Below are 19236 nucleotides of genomic sequence, written 5' to 3'. Positions count from 1 at the left end.
CATTTACAATTGCGTCCTGGCCAAGATAAAACAAAGCTGTTTGACACATACAACGACACAGAGTTACACATGGAGTAAAACAAACAAACATTCAATAATACAGTATAAACAAGTCTATATACGATGTGAGCAAATGAGGTGAGATAAGGGAGGTAAAGGCAAAAAGGCCATGGTGGCAAAGTAAATACAATATAGCAAGTAAAACACTGGAATGGTAGATTTGCAATGGAAGAATGTGCAAAGTAGAAATAAAACTAATGGGGTGCAAAGGAGCAAAATAAATACAAAATGTTTTAAAAAATAGAGAGATCTATAGAGATAGACTACAGTTGGCAAATGTGTGGTATGTTTAGAGCCAGTCTGCTTTTGCGTAACATCAAACACGTGGTCAATGTTTTTTGGAGAATAGACAGTCATGCCAGGTATGCTGTTTTTTTTTCTAAAATAAAATGTTTTTTTTCCCCTAAACTTATTTTTGGCTGTTATCTGCTTATCTCCTACTGCTCATGGTGCTGTTTAGACTGGAATGTTATATCATATGAAATGTGGTATTGTAATTTGGAGAACTTCCAAAAATGGATTAATTTGCATCTGGACAGTCGTGGAGTAATAAACATGTCATCATTGCGTCTGTCTTTGTCTATATTTGGTACAGTCAAAGCCAAGGTATTTGCAACCTTGCTTAAAGATGCACCCCTGATGCAGTTATTCAAGTGGGCGTGGTGTATCCTGTTTGTGCGTGAAACGTTTTAGAGCAATGACGCAATAGTTGTTTTGGAGGAAGTGAAAGAGGAGAGGAAAAAAATCAGTCTTTGGAAAGAACCTCTGAGAAAAGAAGGCAGAGCAAAAGGTACAAGCCAACCAAATCGGAACTGAAACTATAGCTAGATATTTGTATTTAAATTACTGTGGAGAGAGTCTGAAAATACTCGTCGGGAAGCTGGATATCAGAGCGATAAGCAACGGCCACCAAGTGTGAACATTAACATTTTATCTGGCTAGCTTGCTAGCTATTTTGCCTGAGACATTTATTCAAATCCAGTAAGAATAGGCTGTCCTGAGACAGCAAGTCGGAAAACAGCGTTCTGGTGTGTTGGAAGTTGAAGGTAAGTTATATGATGTAACATTAGCTAGCTATGACAGCAACGTATGAGGGTCGTTATTTCTTACTAAGCGTTTGTTTACCGACGCGACAGGGGGAATGTGAGAAATGTGTGACCGTCAGTGGGGGCGGCTTCTCTTGCAGACTCCTTTAGCAATAGGTCGGGGACGGTCGCGGTGTACAAGTCGCACCATGGCGTCGTGTCCGGCAACAACCGAGTCGCAAATGTATGATCTGTTTGTACCTTACGGATAACTATATCGGACGTTGTTTTAAGAGGAAGAGGGGATGGGTCAAAGAGACGGATAGATTGTGTGCGGGCGTGTGTGCGTCCTTGCATGTATGTGAATCAGGTGGTGGGTGCATTAGTGCATGTCAGACAGCAAAAAGAGCCACCCTTATTTTAGGATTCTGAGTAAAAGGAAACTGATTTACGGAGTGTGTGTGTGTCGCATTGTTTGTTAGATATGTTGCACTTGGTATGTCGTATGCAAATGAAGCGATTTTTAAATTCATTTTCGGCAGCTGCCTGAGTTTGGGAAAAATCTTTATCCCATGTGTTCCGACTTCTAGAATATAGTGTCATGGGTTACAGATTAGAAGGCGATGACGGGTTGTTACAAGAAACATGTCGGTTATTTTCAGTTGGAGTGTTGGATCTACAATAGTTCCATTACAATCTAGGCATATATGACTGCTTCTACACAGGCAGCCAATTCTGATCGTTTTTCACTAATTGGTCCTTTGACCAATCAAATATTTTTCAGAGATGTTCTGATGTGAAAAGATCTGATGTGATTGGTCAAAAGACCAATTAGTGGGGAAAGATCAGAATTGGCAGCCTGAGTGAACACAGCCATACCATAGATAAAACAAGCAGCCAGCTGTTTCACCATATGTTTAAATCTGGAGCATCCAGTTAGAATTTCCACTCCTGGTGAGGAGAGGAAACCCAGTGGCCAGCAGTGGGAGGGAATAGAGCAAGATGGAACTAGGCCCACATTCTGGGGTAGGGACATCCCAAGATGTATCTGCTAGCAGATACTCATAGACTTCCAGTCATTGCGCTAATGCTTTTTAGCATTGGCTCGCGAAACTACCTCTAACTTCCTTCATACTGGACACCAAGACATACAAATGGTGTCCAGGAGTTCATCTGACTCTGGGGAAGTACATAAAAAGGCAATCATCCTGAAGTATCCCTTTAACCTTACCACAGAGTTGAACATTCTTAGCACAGCATTTGCTTTATATTTGGGCAGAGCATCCATTGTTTGTCCTGACACCCAACACACTACCATGACTCTTCACATAACAGTGTAAGGCCAGTGTGCATTTTTGTCACTTTATTGAGCTGTCAAACTTCTATCTACTCAGCACTCACAGTAGAAGCGGTAACAGTTAGTTCACTCTTCTCCCTGACTGGTGTTGTTGCTTTGGACGATGGTGTCCAGTCTTGCTGTAGCATGTTAAGGAAAGATGGGCTAATAGCCATGTAAATAGAGCTCTCTTCTGGACCAATAATGAACAACTGCATTTTTTTTCCCCGAGCGTTTTCTCTTAATTTCAACTCCTTTTCGGTGGATTAAATGCAGACACAAATGCATTCGTAAAAGGCTAATATCAGCCAATAATATTAATCAACTGATAAGTCGGTCAGGCTCTATTAAGCTGACTGTTGGCCTGGCTGCTACGCTGTTGTTTCCCATGATAAATACACTGAATTTGAATGGGTCACTCATGTCGTTGTTGAGAGAGTATGTCCTCAGAAGTTGGGAGTATGGCAGTAGTATTGAAGTGTAATTGCAATCACTTATTAAAACTGCAGTCTGGGAATGGCCACCCTGCAAGTGATTGGGAAAGAGTCGAGTTTTATGGTTGGGTCATTCTCTAGCCTCTGTAACAGGAAACCTGATCTAGTCATCAGACTCACTTCCTGTGTGTGTTAAGCGAGCGAATTAATGATGTCTTACTCGTGACTTGGCCAGTAGCTTAGGGAACGCATGACTGGAATGAATGGAGCTCAAGTCTGATTGGCTCATTGGAATAGCCCAGACTCTACACACAGATTTGCTAAATCACACACATTATAGCATTGTCTTACACTCATTGTGCAGAGCTATGGATTTCAACCCCAACGATCAGTTTGAAACTATTGGAATATAAGATATCTAGATAAAAATCAAGTCAATATACTTGCAATAACGACTTTTGGTTTTAGGTAGGGCAGTGGTGTCAAACAAATTTTGCCCTGGGGCACCACATTCATTCTTCATTATGGTACATATCCCAGGAGTATCATACTGAAAATGTACTTTTTCACTAACCTTTAGGGATTTAAAAGGAAACTCCCTCTAGGCCTACACCAATTAAAGGCTTTTAAATTGGTAGGGAGTAGTGAATGAGTACACGCGAAGGGGAGATTATTGGGACACAACCCTGATTTTTGTGTGTGTGTGGTCTTTCCTCAGACACGACAGAATGACATCCAGGAAGAAAGTGCTCCTGAAAGTCATCATCCTGGGGGATTCTGGGTAAGCCACTGAGTATTGGTGTTCTCTTCCTGTTTGACCACAGTGTTTAGTCTTCTAGTTTGATCAGAGAATGCAGTTTGGGTGTGCCAGATTCATTAGAACTACAGCTTACTACAGTCTTCCTGTCCAACCAGAATGGTGTTGGTTGGTTGTCCCACACATCTACAGTGCCTTCAGAATGTATTCACACTAGGGTTCGCCGGTTTCCAGCTTTTCATATCGTCATGCCGTCCTTTCATCCTGGATATAAGGTATTACTAGTTTAGTACACAAGGGGTCACCCAAAAAAAACATTGGGTGTTTTTATTACCAGAATGCTAACAAATTTAGCACAAGTAATATTGCATTTCCATGGAGGCTGTTAGCTAAATATGTTAGCTAAAAATAAACAAATTGCAAAGACAGGCAATCCAGCTCAGTTATGCATATTTAGGTAGGAGCTACTGAATGTACTTTTTGGTGAGTTTGGACCTTTACAAGTGAATGTGAACGAGAGAAATTGTACAAATGAACAAAGTTTTGACGCATGCCTGTCTGAGGAAGAACAGTACTGACTCTGGAGCAGCATGTGTACAACGCTGTGTCTATGTGCAGTCTGGAGCCGCAAGGGGCTGCTTGCTCTGCTCGGAGGAGAATACGGGCCTAGAATGTAGAGGAGAAAAAATGAAAGGAAATCAAGATGGTGGCAGCTGTACAAATAACTCATCCAAATGGCTTTAACTTGTCAAACACGGCAGACAGTGACACAACACGGTGCCCAGTCACCTTATTAATTGTCACTTACTTGCATAACGAGCAAGTTAAAATTAGGGGTCGCTTTAAATGCAGAATTGTGTGTTTTCACACAGGATAATAAATTTTAAAAAAGAGCATAATATCTTGCTGCGTTCTATAAACGCAGATGTAAAATGCTTCTTAATGTTATTTCTTCTCGGCATCAGACCAATTTTGCGCTCTGACTGAAGTTTAGCTACTTTTCTCAGGTACAGTATAGTTGCACGTGCCTGATCACTCTGTTGAAGCAAAAAAAACACTGACTTTCAATATAAAATTAGACTCCTGTCAATACACAGCTAGACACACCTGCTCCTCCCGCTTTCTCCTGTTGTGCGATTTCCAACTGTTCTGGGAAACTATGGTAAGCTTCATAATGTGACCGGGGAAATGAAGAACGTAATCCGCTTTATCTCCTAACGGATTGCACAAGTTGACTGCAGATATTTACTTAAATAGCTACAAATATTAAAATGTATTGATAAAACGTCAAAGCAATAGTTACAATGGTATTGGAAAAACCCATCCCGTGGCTATTTCCAAATGCCCCGGTATACAGCCCAAGCCTAATTCATACCCCATAACCTTTTCCACATTTTGTTGCGTTACAAAGTGAGATTAAAATGGATTGAATTGTTATTTGTTTTGTCAACAATATACACGATCTTCCTCGATCTTCATTAAATAAGTATTCAACCCCCTGAGTTTTAGAATCACCTTTGGCAGCGATAACAGCTGTGAGTCTTTCTGGGTAAGTCCCTAAGAGCTGTCCACACCTGGATTGTGCAGCATTTGCCCATTTATTCTTATCAAGATTGTTGTTGATCATTGCTAGACCAGCATTTTCAGGTCTTGCCATGGATTTTCAAGCATATTTTAATCATAACTGAAACTCGACCAATTAGGAACAATCACTGTCTTCTTGGTAAGCAACTCCAGTGTAGATGTGGCCGTTTTTAGGCTATTGTCCTGCTGAAAGGTGAATTTGTCTCCCAGTGTCTGTTGGAAAGCAGACAACCAGGTTTTTATCAAGGATTTTGCCTGTGCTTAGCTCCATTCTGTTTTTATTTTTCTATCCTGAACTCCCCAGTCCTTAATGATTACAAGCATGCCCATAACATGATGCAGCCACCACTATGCTTGAAAATATAAACAGTGGTACTTGGTAATGTGTTGTATTAGATTTGCCCCAAATGTAACACTTTGTATTCAGGACATATGGTTAATTGCTTTGCCACATTTTTTTACAGTATTACTTTAGTGCCTTGTTGCAAACAGGATGCCTGTTTTGGAATATCTGTACAGGCAACCTTCTTTTCACTCTGCCAATTAGGTTAGTATTGTGGAGTAACTACAACATGGTTCATCCATCCTCAGTTTTCTCCTATCACAATCATTAAACTCTGTAACTGTTTTAAAGTCACTATCGGCCTCATGGTGAAATCCCTGAGCGGTTTCCTTCCTCTCCGGCAACTGCGTTAGGAAGGACGCCTGTATCGTTGTAGTGACTGGGTGTATTTAAATAAATATATATATATATCACCTTTATTTAACCAGGTAGGCAAGTTGAGAACAAGTTCTCATTTACAATTGCGACCTGGCCAAAATAAAGCAAAGTAGTTCGACACATACAACAACAGAGTTACACATGGAGTAAAACAAACACAAAAATAAGTCTATATACAATGTGAGCAGGTGAGGTGAGATATGGGAGGTAAAGGCAAAAAAAGGCCATGGTGGCGAAGTAAATACAATATAGCAAGTAAAACACTGGAATGGTTGATTTGCAGTGGAAGAATGTGCAAAGTAGAGATATAAATAATGGGGTGCAAAGGAGCTAAATAAATAAATACAGTAGGGAAAGAGGAAGTTGTTTGGGATAATTTATAGATGGGCTATGTACAGGTGCAGTAATCTGTGAGCTGCTCTGACAGCTGGTGCTTAAAACTTGTGAGGGAGATAATAAGTGTTTCCAGTTTCAGATGTTTGTAGTTCGTTCCAGTCATTGGCAGCAGAGAACTGGAAGGAGAGGCGGCCAATGGAAGAATTGGTTTTGGGGGTGACCAGAGAGATATACCTGTTGGAGCGCGTGCTACAGGTGGGCGCTGCTATGGTGACGAGCGAGTTGAGATAAGGGGGGACTTCACTTAGCAGGGTCTTGTAGATGACCTGGAGCCAGTGGGTTTGGCGACGAGTATGAAGCGAGGGCCAGCCAACGAGAGCATACAGGTCGCAGTGGTGGGTAGTATATGGGGCTTTGATGACAAAAAGGATGGCACTGTGATAGACTGCATCCAATTTATTGAGTAGGGTATTGGAGGCTATTTTGTAAATAACATCGCCGAAGTCGAGGATTGGTAGGATGGTCAGTTTTACAAGGGTATGTTTGGCAGCATGAGTGAAGGATGCTTAGATTTAACTTTGGATTGGAGATGTTTGATGTGAGTCTGGAAGGAGAGTTTACAGTCTAACCAGACACCTAGGTATTTGTAGTTGTCCACATATTCTAAGTCGGAGCCTTCCAGAGTAGTGATGTTGGACAGGCGGGCAGGTGCAGGCAGCGATTGGTTGAAGAGCATGCATTTAGTTTTACTTGTATTCAAGAGCAATTGGAGGCCACGGAAGGAGAGTTGTATGGCATTGAAGCTTGCCTGGAGGGTTGTTAACAGTGTCCAAAGAAGGGCCAGAAGTATACAGAATGGTGTCGTCTGCGTAGAGGTGGATCATCGACTCACCAGCAGCAAGAGCGACATCATTGATGTATACAGAGAAGAGAGTCGGTCCAAGAATTGAACCCTGTGGCACCCCCATAGACTGCCAGAGGCCCGGACAACAGACCCTCTGATTTGACACACTGAACTCTATCAGAGAAGTAGTTGGTGAATCAGGCGAGGCAATCATTTGCGAAACCAAGGCTGTCGAGTCTGCAGATGAGGATGTGGTGATTGACAGAGTTGAAAGCCTTGGCCAGGTCAATGAATAAGGCTGCACAGTATTGTTTCTTATCGATGGCGGTTAAGATATTGTTTAGGACCTTGAGCGTGGCTGAGGTGCACCCATGACCAGCTCTGAAACCAGATTGCATAGCGAAGGTACGGTGGGATTCGAAATGGTCGGTAATCTGTTTGTTGACTTGGCTTTTCGAAGACATTTAGAAAGGCAGGGTAGATATAGGTCTGTAGCAGTTTGGGTCAAGAGTGCCCCCCCCCCTTTGAAGAGGAGGGTGACCGCAGCTGCTTTCCAATCTTTGGGAATCTCAGATGACACGAGAGGTTGAACAGGCTAGTAATAGGGATTGATACACCATCCAAATTGTAATTAATAACTCCACCATGCTCAAAGAGATATTCAGTGTCTGCTTATATTTTTAATCTACCATTAGGTGCCCTTCTTTGCAAGGCATTGGAAAACCTCCCTGGTCTTTGGTTGAATCTGTTTTTGAAATTCACTGCTTGGCTGAAGGACCTTACAATTATCTGCATGTCTGTCTGGGGTACAGAGATGAGGTCGTCAAAATGCAACTTATTATGTGCCTTTTTTAAATTATGTGCCACAATTTTACTCCTGAATGTATTTAGGCCATAACAAAGGGGATGAATACTTAATGACTCAAGACATTTCAGCTTTTCATTTTTTTATTAGTTTGTAAACATTTCTAAAAACATAATTCCACTTTGACATGATTGGATATTGTCTGTAGGCCAGTGACTAAAAAAAAGTATAATTTTTCAATTCAGGCTGTAAAGCAACAAAATGTGGAAAAAGTTAAGGGGTGTGAATACTTTCTCAAAGCACTGTATGTATCCATTTGATTTCTGACTTTTTTTATTAAACTTTTCCTCCCCCTCTCTCTTTCACACTGTAATCTGATGCTGCTGTATTCTCATTGTGTCACTGCATGCTCAGCACTGCAGAGGAGAACTCTGGACAGTGTGTGGGGCACCTCTGATGGGGTTTTAATGGTGTCTGGTGTCTCTGTTCCTTATTGATTTTGTCTCGAGGCATCAGTCATGGTTTCTCTTTCACCATTAGGACTGAATAGATAGATGGAATAATGCAGTCATCTTTAACACCCTCTCCCCTGATTGTGTCCCCCCCCCTTCATCTCTATCTCCCTCTCAGAGTTGGGAAGACCTCCCTGATGAACCAGTATGTGAACAGGAAGTTCAGTAACCAGTACAAAGCAACAATAGGAGCTGACTTCCTGACCAAGGAGGTGATGGTGGACGATCGGCTCGTCACAATGCAGGTACAGGAACATGGCCACAGCACCACTATCATAGCGACAATATCTATTAATAGCGTCACCATATAAACCGCACCGCCTGGCTGACACCATATTAACAGTATAACATAGGAGCACAACAGACATTTTCAGGCTGAGAAGACACATCAGAAGTGCCAGACAGGCACACAGATGAATTGACAATATTATAAGGACAGGAGAAGTCTTGGCCTGGATTTCCAGTATGGTGACCGTGAGGTAAGGTGATCTGGTTGGCATTTCCTTTCTTTACTAAAATACCCTTTTAAATACTGGGAAAATACATGGTGGAGGCTGAAACCGGGTTAACCATGAAGAAAATTGCATGAGAAAAGCTCCAGAGAACCAGGTGTGAACAAAAATACAAAATTACGGGGCTTACTGAAATTGACTTCAGTTGCCGTTCAAAAGTTAATTTTGTAAATTTCCTGAAAGCTGTAATACCAACATGTTTCAAGCAGACCACCATAGTCCCTGTGCCCAAGAACATAAAGGCAACTTGCCTAAATGACTACAGACCTGTAGCACTCACGTCCGTAAACCATGAAGTGCTTTGAAAAGTTGGTAATGGCTCACAACACCATTATCCCAGAAACCCTAGACCCACTCCAATATGCATACCACCCAAACAGATCCACAGATAATGCGATCTCTATTGCGCTCCACACGGCCCTTTCCCACCTGGACAAAAGGAACATTTATGTGAATGCTATTCATTGACTACAGCTCAGCGGTCAACACCATAGTACCCTCAAAGCTCATAACTAAGCCAAGGATCCTGGGACTAGACACCTCCCTCTGCAACTGGATCCTGGACTTCCTGATGGGCCCCCAGGTGGTGAGGGTAAGTAGCAACCCATCTGCCACGCTGATCCTCAAGACTGGAGCTCCCCAGGGGTGCGTGCTCAGTCCCCTCCTGTACTCCCTGTTCACCCATGACTGCATGGCCAGGCATGACTCCAACACCATCATTAAGTTTGCAGGTGACAATAGTGGTAGGCCCGATAACGAGGAGACAGCCTATAGGGAGGAGGTCAGAGACCTGGCTGGGTGGTGCCAGAATAACAACCTATCCCTCAACGTAACCAAGACTAAGGAGATGATTGTGGACTTCAGGAAAAGGAGGACGAGCACGCCCCCATTCTCATCGACGGGGCTGTAGTGGAGCTGGTTGACTGCTTCAAGTTCCTTGGTGTCCACATCAACAAACTAGAATGGTCCATACACACCAAGATTGCTGTGAAGAGGGCACGACAAAGCCTATTCCCCCCTCAGGAAACTAAAAAGATTTTGCATGGGTCCTGAGATCCTAAAAAGGTTCTACAGCTGCAACATCGAGAGCATCCTGAATGGTTGCATCACTGCCTGGTATGTTAATTGCTCGGCCTCTGACTGCAAGGCACTACAGAGGGTAGTGCGTACTGCCCAATACATCAATGGGGCTAAGCTGCCTGCCATCCAGGACATCTACACCAGGTGGTGTCAGAGGAAGGCCCTAAAAATTGTCATAGACCCCAGCCACCCCAGTCAGACTGTTCTCTCTACTACCGCATGGCAAGCGGTACTGGAGTGCCAAGTCTAGGACAAAAAGGCTTCTCAACAGTTTTTACCCCAAGCCATAAGACTCCTGAAATGGCTACCCGGACTATTTGCATTGTGTGTCCCCCAACCCTTCTTTTTACGCTGCTGCTCCTCTCTGTTTATCATATGCATAATCACTTTAACCATATCTACATACTACCTCAATCAACCTGACTAACCGGTGTCTGTATGTAACCTCGCTACTTTTATATCCTGTCTTTTTACTGTTTTATTTCTTTACTTACCTATTGTTCACCTAATACCTTTTTTTTGCACTATTGGTTAAAGTCTGTAAGTAAGCGTTTCACTGTAAGGTCTACTACACCTGTTGTATTTGGTGCACGTGACAAACATTTGATTTGAACCGGAATGGAAGAATTCCTGAAAGTTAATACCACAAATACTTCACACAGGCTCCCACAATCAGACGAGCACATCGAACAAGCGGCCTGAGAGGGAACACAAGCAGCTAAACCAAGGGGTATCATCGCAAAGTTCCTTAACTATAGGGACAAAGAAATTAAGGCATGATAATGGAGAAATTGATATTTGAATTGACATTTTTTATTAAAAGTGGGCACATGTTGTCATTACGTGTCTTTTATAAAACGAGACAAACAAGCAGCTATGTGCGCAAAGCCCACAATTATGCACCTTTTCAATTATTATTTTGAGCTCTTTGTTGGACAATTATATCGAAATGTATTCATTAACTGAATCCTGAAGTGGAATGTACAAGAAATGTAGCTAGGTCAACTGAACATGTAGCCGGTAAATTCTGAAAATCAGGTGAATAAATGGACGCATTCGCTTTGGTTCGGGCACTGATGTTGATTTTAATATTACAAGTCATGATACCACCCTGCTCTTAGTGATCTGCCTGTTCTGTCCCCCGGTGGGTCAAAACAAGTGCTCCCCACATGTGGTTGTGTTCAGTACAACGGAACTGTCGACTCCAGTGGTTATGGGCCTGTATCTGTTTGTATTTATTTAGTTGGAGAATAATTTGGAAAGTTGGGGGAAGAAATGGCTTAATATACTGTAATGGTGCCTAAATAGTCAAATTAATTTTATTTTCAATTATCACAGTGATGGCAAGTGCTTTTTATGTTTTCCTCTTGTTCTAGGCCCTGGGAGGAATAACCTAGTCCTTTCACTTGGCTTTTAGAAGTGTCTCATGTATCTCAGAAGGCAGAACCAGCCAGGACTCCTTAATAATAATCACTATATTTACCTTCAAAAACACTAATTATTCTAGTTGACTAGCATGGACACATAGTATTTACACTCCGTCTCCAGCTGTTGAGAATGGGTATGAAAGCTGAACACGCAGCAACCCAGACCTGTTGTCGGAGATTACACATACTGATTTATGTATTTGATTCAAAAATATATGCATGAGATGTTTCCCACTTCACAAATTTTTCAATTAATATATAAATTTCTTCGTTATGTGGCCAGTTTATTAGCTACGCCCATCTAGTATCAGGTCGGACCCCCTTTGCATTCAGAACAGCCTGAATTTTTTGGGGGTGTGGAAACGTTGCTCAGTTGGTATCAAGGGACTTAACATTCCCCACACCTTTACTCCACCACCAGCATGTACTGTTGACACCAGGCAGGATGGGGACATGGACTCATGGCCAAATCCTGACTCTGCCATCAGCATGACAAGACAGGAACCGGGATTCGTCGGACCAGGCAACGTTTTCTCACTCCTCAATTGTCTATTGTTGGTGATCTCATGCCCACTGGAGCTGCTTCTACTTGTTTTTAGTTGAAAGGTGTGGTCATCTGCTGCTATAGCCCATCCGTGACAAGGACCGGCGAGTTGTGTGTTCCAAGATGCCTTTCGGCACACCTGTTGTTCTGCGCTGTTATTTGCCTGTTTGTGGCACACCGGTTGTTCTGCGCTGTTATTTGCCTGTTTGTGGCACACCTGTTGTTCTGCGTGTTGTTATTTGCCTGTTTGTGACACACCTGTTGGCTTGCACGATTCTTGACGTTCTCCTTCAACTTCTTGTCAACTAACTGTTTTAGCCCACAGGACTGCCGCTGACTGGATATTTCTTGTTTGTTGCACCATTCTTGGTAAAACCCTAGACACTGTTGTGCGTGAGAAGACCAGGAGGCCGGACATTTGAGATACTGGAACCGGCGCGCCTGGCACCGACGATCATACTATGCTCAGTCGCTTCGGTCACTAATTTTGCCCATTCTCGTGTTCAGTCGAACAGTAACTAAATGCCTCAATGCCTGTTTGCCTGCTTTATATGGCAAGCTACGGCCACATGACTCACTGTCTGTAGGAGTGAACCATTTTCGTGAACTGGGTGGTGTATCTAGTTAACTGGTCGCTGAGTCTATATTGGACTTACCAATGGAATCATAAGTTGTATTATTATTAATTTTGTTCTTCATAACACTCCTTACGTAAAGTAGGACATTTGTGGTTGACTAGAACGCATTTAAGTCTGGCCAAGACTGTACATATACTTTTTATATTGCATGGAGACATAGTCACTGACCATTTAACTTGCATTAAAGGGAATGACTACAATGGATGCACCAATTAAGGTTGCTCTCTCCCTGTGCAACTAGACAGATTCATGCAGGAAGCATCAAATGGGAGGAAGTGAAAAAGGAACATGAGGGATTTGTTTTATTTTTCATGTCTTGAATACATGTCCACTAAGAAGCCTGAGGATTCTATTCTAAGTCCTATTTTCATTGTAGCTGTTTTCTAGTGTTTCAACACAATGTATGGAGTCAATATGTAAAGACCCATCTCAATATCATCTGTCGTGGATAATACTTTTAAGATATGAATGCATTAACATGTGTGTCATGGAATATCAATGGAATTGTGCAACCAGCCAAAATGAAGGAATTTTCTTATTTGAAAAAGAACTGCTTTTTTTTTGTTTTTTGCAAGAAACTCACCTATCAGCAATCGAAAGTGAAAGGTCTGGGTGAGCTTGGGATGGATTGACATTCTCCTCCACCTATTCCTCAAGATCCAGAGGAGTATCAAGTCTAATTGATAAAGTTCCATTTAAGTCTATAGAAATGGCTACAGGCCCAAATGCGTGTTTTTTAAAACGGGGAACAGGAAAACTGGCACAAGAAAAAGTAACTTTACTGAATTGCTATTGCCCAAATGAAGACGACCCGAAGTTCATTAACGACAATATTGTAATAGTTTTTAAGGACGTCTGACATACGGTCTATGATTTACATACTGAGGAAAGGCAAACAACTTGTCATGCCAATGGGTGATCGGTGTGATTTGATCAAAAGTTGATTTTTATAAAGTACTCTTTTGGTAGCACTGATGCTAACTTCATGAAGTGGCAACCAAACATGGCTGATTACATGACACAGTGAGTGGGAATAGTTTAAGATCTTAGTTCAGAAAATATGTTGCCCAACAATAGTTAATCCTCTTGCCTTCTGTCACTGTTTCCCGCCCTCTTCCTTTCGTCGCTCCCTCCACTTGTCCTCATGGTCAGATCTGGGACACGGCAGGGCAAGAGAGGTTCCAGTCTCTTGGTGTGGCGTTCTACCGTGGGGCCGACTGCTGTGTGCTGGTGTTTGACGTAACTGCCCCCAACACCTTCAAGACTCTAGACAGCTGGAGGGACGAGTTCCTGATCCAGGCCAGTCCCAGAGACCCCGAGAACTTTCCCTTTGTGGTGCTAGGCAACAAGATCGACCTGGAGAACAGACAGGTGGGTGACAGATTGTTATAGGTGTTAAAACATCTCATGTAAGTTACAGGACCTAATGCTATTGTTGCTAACATCATCTCCACTGGTGTTTTTAATAGATATGATTTAATAATTTCTTAGTTGCAGGGTATTCTCTAATGTATGTGTTTCAAAGTATTAATGATGCCACTTTTTCAATCATTGAATTGGAATTTCAGTTTTCCTGAATTGACTGCCCTCAATTGGAATTGAGCCTAACCCTGGTCTCCTCATTGATCTCATCTGATGTTTGTGAATGTCTTTCCACCCACACCCAGGTGACGACCAAGCGGGCTCAGGCATGGTGTCAGAGTAAGAACAACATCCCCTACTTTGAGACCAGTGCCAAGGAGGCTATCAACGTAGAGCAGGCCTTCCAGACCATTGCACGCAACGCCCTCAAACAAGTGGGTGTCCAGGAGAGGGAATGGGTGTTTTGGGTTTTTGGTTTTGTTTACCTTTTTTGGGGGGTTGGGAACTTAAGTAGAAGAGCAAAACTTAGATTCTGGTTTCTCAATCTTCTCATCCTCATTCGCTCTTTTTTTTTTTTCTTATCAGGAAACTGAGGTGGAGCTGTATAATGAATTCCCGGAGCCCATCAAGCTAGACAGGAATGACAGAGCAAAGACTTCAGCAGAGGCCTGCACCTGCTGAGGGGGAACATGGACTATCTTCTGTCTGGCTTTCTGGAAAACCCTTCTCTCCTCACCTGCTCCCCTTTAGGGAAACGACTGCATCTCTGGTCTCTGGACCCATGTCACATCCCCCTCCCACCATAATCGCACTAAGTTCCCAGTTACACACACAATGAGTATATTGCTCCTCACATGCACCCCTAACACACATTCCAATGCCCAAAGATCACGAGAGAAGAATTTGTAGATCCCTGCCTGCCTGTTCCTGAATCCATATCATGAGTGAACCCACAACCTGGCCCACCCTCCCTGTCTAACTGTGTCCCCTCTTGGCCTCTCAAATTGGGGGGACCAGATGGAGCCATGTCCTAATAATGCAGTGGGGAACTCTAGAAGTGATGGCTGATGCTTTTTTTACATGATTATGATATCGTTGCGTCATTGTCCTGAGACTTCTTATCCTGTATTTTCTGTTTATCAGGAATTTGTTTTGACTTGAAGTTCTATATTGCCTACCTAGCTCTTGTTAAATAATCAGCTGAATTAGAAGTTATTTTTGTTCATATTGGCTGTCTAAGTTTAAGCCATCAGAAGCTTATACTTTTTTTGCACTTTGTTTTACTGTTTTGGGGTGGTGGATTTAAATGTTGAACTCTGATTTGGGCAGTGTCTGCTAGACCAACAACAAGCCACAAACAACAATACTACTCCCACCATAATTATCTACTACCCCTAGGAAGCCTGTTGATGCTATAAAAATACCAACAGAAGGCTAACTACGCCCTTTGTAGGAACTGGAGTGCATTGGTTGGTTTAGTCGCCTCATGTTGCAGGGGAAATATTTAGAAGTAGGCAATGACGAGAGAAGCTGAGCACACAAACACAATGAAAGACCAGAACTTTATCCATAAGATAATAATACTATTTGCTACTTAATACTACTAGAACTACTGCTACTATGTCCTTTGTCAGCCATCTTGTTTCAAAACCAGAGTTACAGCTCTGTCCCTATTTACATCTGTCCACTTATGTCTGTATTCCCCGTCTGTTTTTCTGCCTGCTGGTAGCTCAGTATGGCAAGAGTGCTTAATATTACTTTAATAGATTGTGTGCAACTATTGTGTGTAGATATAATAGGGACAGATGATGAAACATAATTGGATGAGCTTTCTATCAATTAAACAGTCAAAGGATTTGCCCTCTTAACAAAATCAGTGTTATGCCAATGAATTTGTTGAAAGTAAGTCTTGGGATTTCAAAAGTAATAATAAAAATGTTGAATATAAACATTGTTTATGGTTGATTTATTTCCATGTGTTTTAAAACTGTTGGTGAGTGGTTGCATGCGAAGGTTGATGGGATAGAATGACATGGCGTTATATAGGGAGCATGTTTTATTTGATTAACTTGTGAAGACTGCTTAGCAATCTCCACTTTTACTCAAATGGGAAGTAAAATAGGTGAGACAGAGCTTGTTTTATAGTTACTTTAAAATCCCCAGTCATCCCTACCGTATCTTATAGGCTTATCGTTATTTAATGAATACTTTCTCCCTAATGCTACTCTTCTACATGTTGTATGATTGGAACCACATTTTAAAATTATTTTTCCTAATTATGTGCATTAACTGGATTTGTTAGGAATGCCGATACATTATAATCAGTGTCAATTAACCTCTACAGGATCGGTGTCTCCCCTCCCCGAGGGACAGTTGAGCTAACGTAGGCTGTGATTAGCATGAGGTTGTAACAAGAGAATTTCCCAGGACATAAACATATTTGATATGGGCAGAAAGCTTGCATTCTTGTTAATCTAACTGCTGTCCAATTCACAGTAGCTATTACAGTGGAAGAATGCCATGTGATTGTTTCAGGGTGGACAATAATGAACAAATGTATTAATAAACCAATTAGGCACATTTGGACAGTCTTAATACAACATTTTATACAGAAATGAAATGGTTCATTGAATCAGTCTAAATATTTGCACATACACTGCCATCTAGTGGCCAAAATCTAAATAGCCCCTAACCTGAAATGGTACATTATGGCCTTTCTCTTGCATTTCAACAATGATGAAAAACAAAACGCATGTGTTATTCTCCTACATTGATTTCACATTTATGCAAACTTCAAAGTGTTTACTTTCAAATGGTATCAAGAATATGCATATCCTTGCTCCAGATCCTGAGCTACAGGCAGTTAGATTTGGGTATGTCATTTTAGACGAAAATTGGAAAATAAAAAGGGTCCGATCCTTTTAATAGTATTGGTGCCGCGCATGATAGGGAATAAATCTCGATTTGTCAATAGGCTGCCACGCGAGGGCGTTTGTGTTAGTTTACATGAATTAAACGTTTTGTGTTGCAGTGGTATTTAATTTAATCGGCATATCATTAATCCATTTCGAATGGCCATACTCTACACTGTTGATTTGAAAGTAGTATTTTGTCAAATAATTTACCGTTTTCAAGTATTTTTCTCCTGAAGTGGGTGCCCCCCTCCTATTTGGAGCTGCGTGTGTGGAGTGCCCTCTGCTCATTCACTGTTTTCTTTGAGATTTTGACATGGACTGATGTGAGCGCAATACAGAACATAATGCATCGCTTAGGCTTCAGAAAAGTTGGTGGTTATAAAATAATGACATGTCCAATTACGATAAAATCACCTCCAAACAAAAATCTGAAAGCACATATTCCAACATACCATTTCCGCACTCTGTGTTGTTGTTCCCAATCACGTCCGTTTGGTAGTTATATAGCCAAGCCAATCCACCACACACCCACATTCACAGCAAACCCGACGGTGATAACAGTGCATTGCAGAACTTCACGTTGGTTTCAAAGTAAACGTCATGGTGAAAAGCGAGGTGGAGGTAACTATAAACGCGGAGGAGGCTCCAGTGGCAAGTGGGCCTAAACCAGCCAAGAAAAAGAAAAATAAGAAAAAAAAGAATAAGCCTGGCAAATACAGTGTTCTTGTGCTAGACGCTGTCAAAAAGTTGAATGAGCGAAGCGGTTCGTCTTTGGTAAAAATTTATAATGAAGCCAAGAAGGCAAGCTGGTTTGATGAGCAGAATGGGCGAACCTACCTGCGGTATTCTATCCGAGCGCTGGTACTCAACAACACGCTGATCCAAGTGAAGGGCATGGGGGCGAACGGTTCCTTCAGGCTCAATGAAGATAAATTCGCCAAAGAGGTACCGAAAAAGACTCGGTCCAAGCCAGCCAAGACCACCACGAAAACTGCCAAAGCATCGACTACCAAGAAGGCAACGGTCAAGCCAAAGGCGAAGAGCAGCCCGAAGAAGGCACCAGATGCAAAGAAGCCCGCGGCTAAAATGAAGAAGCTGGGTGTCAAAAAGGTGATCGCTGCACAGAAGAACAAGAAGCCGAAGAAAGCCAGCAAGCCACCAACCAAGTCACCGAGGAAGAAGAAGTAGCCTAGTCGCTATCAAATACAGAACTTTATTTGAGATTTTTATTTTTACACCTTTTGTTGTAGTTTTTTTCTTACATGGTTGGTTTCACTGGCATACAATGCATAATCAACGGATAGGCTAACAGTTGTTTTCTATGTTTATTCTCTGCAAGGCAATGATTGGCTCAGTGGCGTATTGTCAGAGGGACCATGAGTGTAGTGTTGCTTTGAATAACAGGCAACGCCCCCAGTTTTATGTTGTCACTTGTCAGTTCCAGAGATGCCCTGCTACAAAATGTTACATTGTAACAAATATGTTTTTACTTTTACCCAAAGGTTTCCTAACGGATATGACCAGGAAATCCTAATCGTGGTTCTTCATTCTTTTCGAGGTGGCTGACATTGCGAAAGTGTATTTGTAATTCTGAGAAACTGATGGTTTAAAATACTTTGTCTATTTGATGAGCATTGTATTGTCTCTTCGGTACACGTGGCATTGAAGTGATTGTTAATCTCTGTAAATAAATACCTTAAAACGGTCTTTTTTGCATTTTGTGACAAACATAAACATTTCTATTTAAGGTGTTAGATTTGAATGTGAGGATAATTTCCTACACTGTCTGTTTACTATACATAGACCAATGTCAGAATACTATTGAGTATCTCATATTTAATTATGCATGTTGGCCTCATTTGTTTTTCAATGAGACAAGAAATCTCTGAGTTTCTCCCCATATTGTTCAGCTTCATATTTTCTGGATGCTAACGCGCTAAACCGCCCCTGAAAAATCGGGATTAATTAAAATTACATTAAAAATACAAATGTAATGCACTGGGCCCTTACTTGTCCTGTATTAGCAGACAGATATAATTATGTGGCGCAGCAAAAACTTGAGTGATTTGGAGCACATGGTATTAACAAACTGGTAATCTTTCTTGTATTTTGTTTCATTGAAAGTGTATATCCTGTCTCAGTTTTTAACTACACAGCTAACCATCCTAAAATCTGGATAGGTGTTAGGTGTAACGTTGACATTAGCCAATAGGCCTGCTATGCTACGCTATATTTGGTTATGTTACAGAAAATGCTAATTATGTGATCTTGCAAGACATTGATTAAGCTTTGATCTAACTTTACTAAACGAGCACCATTATGAGAAGTGATCTGTTTGTGATGA

The 19236-nt window shown here is 41.7% G+C and overlaps 2 protein-coding genes across 4 annotated transcripts in view; both read left to right on the top strand.

Moving 5' to 3' along the window:
- Nucleotides 1-15926, top strand: part of LOC124002624 (ras-related protein rab7-like) — a 28088-nt gene extending 12162 nt beyond the window's left edge. Inside the window, exons 1-6 of one of the 3 annotated variants that reach the window (XM_046310180.1) lie at nucleotides 763-1106; nucleotides 3574-3636; nucleotides 8533-8659; nucleotides 13768-13986; nucleotides 14283-14411; nucleotides 14563-15926. In XM_046310180.1, the coding sequence (XP_046166136.1) occupies nucleotides 3584-3636; nucleotides 8533-8659; nucleotides 13768-13986; nucleotides 14283-14411; nucleotides 14563-14658 (624 nt within the window). In that variant the 5' untranslated portion in view covers nucleotides 763-1106; nucleotides 3574-3583 and the 3' untranslated portion in view covers nucleotides 14659-15926. Of the gene's footprint in view, nucleotides 1-762; nucleotides 1107-3573; nucleotides 3637-8532; nucleotides 8660-13767; nucleotides 13987-14282; nucleotides 14412-14562 lie in introns of those variants that run through there. The other 2 variants (XM_046310182.1, XM_046310183.1) reach the window with 2 other exon arrangements.
- A 1484-nt stretch (nucleotides 15927-17410) lies between these two features.
- On the top strand, nucleotides 17411-18597 carry LOC124003035 (histone H1.10). The gene has a single exon (XM_046311005.1). It carries the CDS (start codon nucleotides 17493-17495, stop codon nucleotides 18078-18080), a length of 588 nt encoding a protein of 195 aa, XP_046166961.1. The 5' UTR covers nucleotides 17411-17492; the 3' UTR covers nucleotides 18081-18597.
- Nucleotides 18598-19236: the final 639 nt, after the last annotated feature.

The sequence above is a fragment of the Oncorhynchus gorbuscha genome, linkage group LG18 (assembly GCF_021184085.1).
Source record: "Oncorhynchus gorbuscha isolate QuinsamMale2020 ecotype Even-year linkage group LG18, OgorEven_v1.0, whole genome shotgun sequence".
NCBI classification, from domain to species: domain Eukaryota; kingdom Metazoa; phylum Chordata; class Actinopteri; order Salmoniformes; family Salmonidae; genus Oncorhynchus; species Oncorhynchus gorbuscha.
This window is presented reverse-complemented; position numbering and strand designations above follow the sequence as displayed.

Excerpts from the sequence above, each read along its gene's own strand:
- LOC124003035 (XM_046311005.1), top strand. The coding sequence starts at position 17,493 with ATGGTGAAAAGCGAGGTGGAGGTAACTATAAACGCGGAGGAGGCTCCA.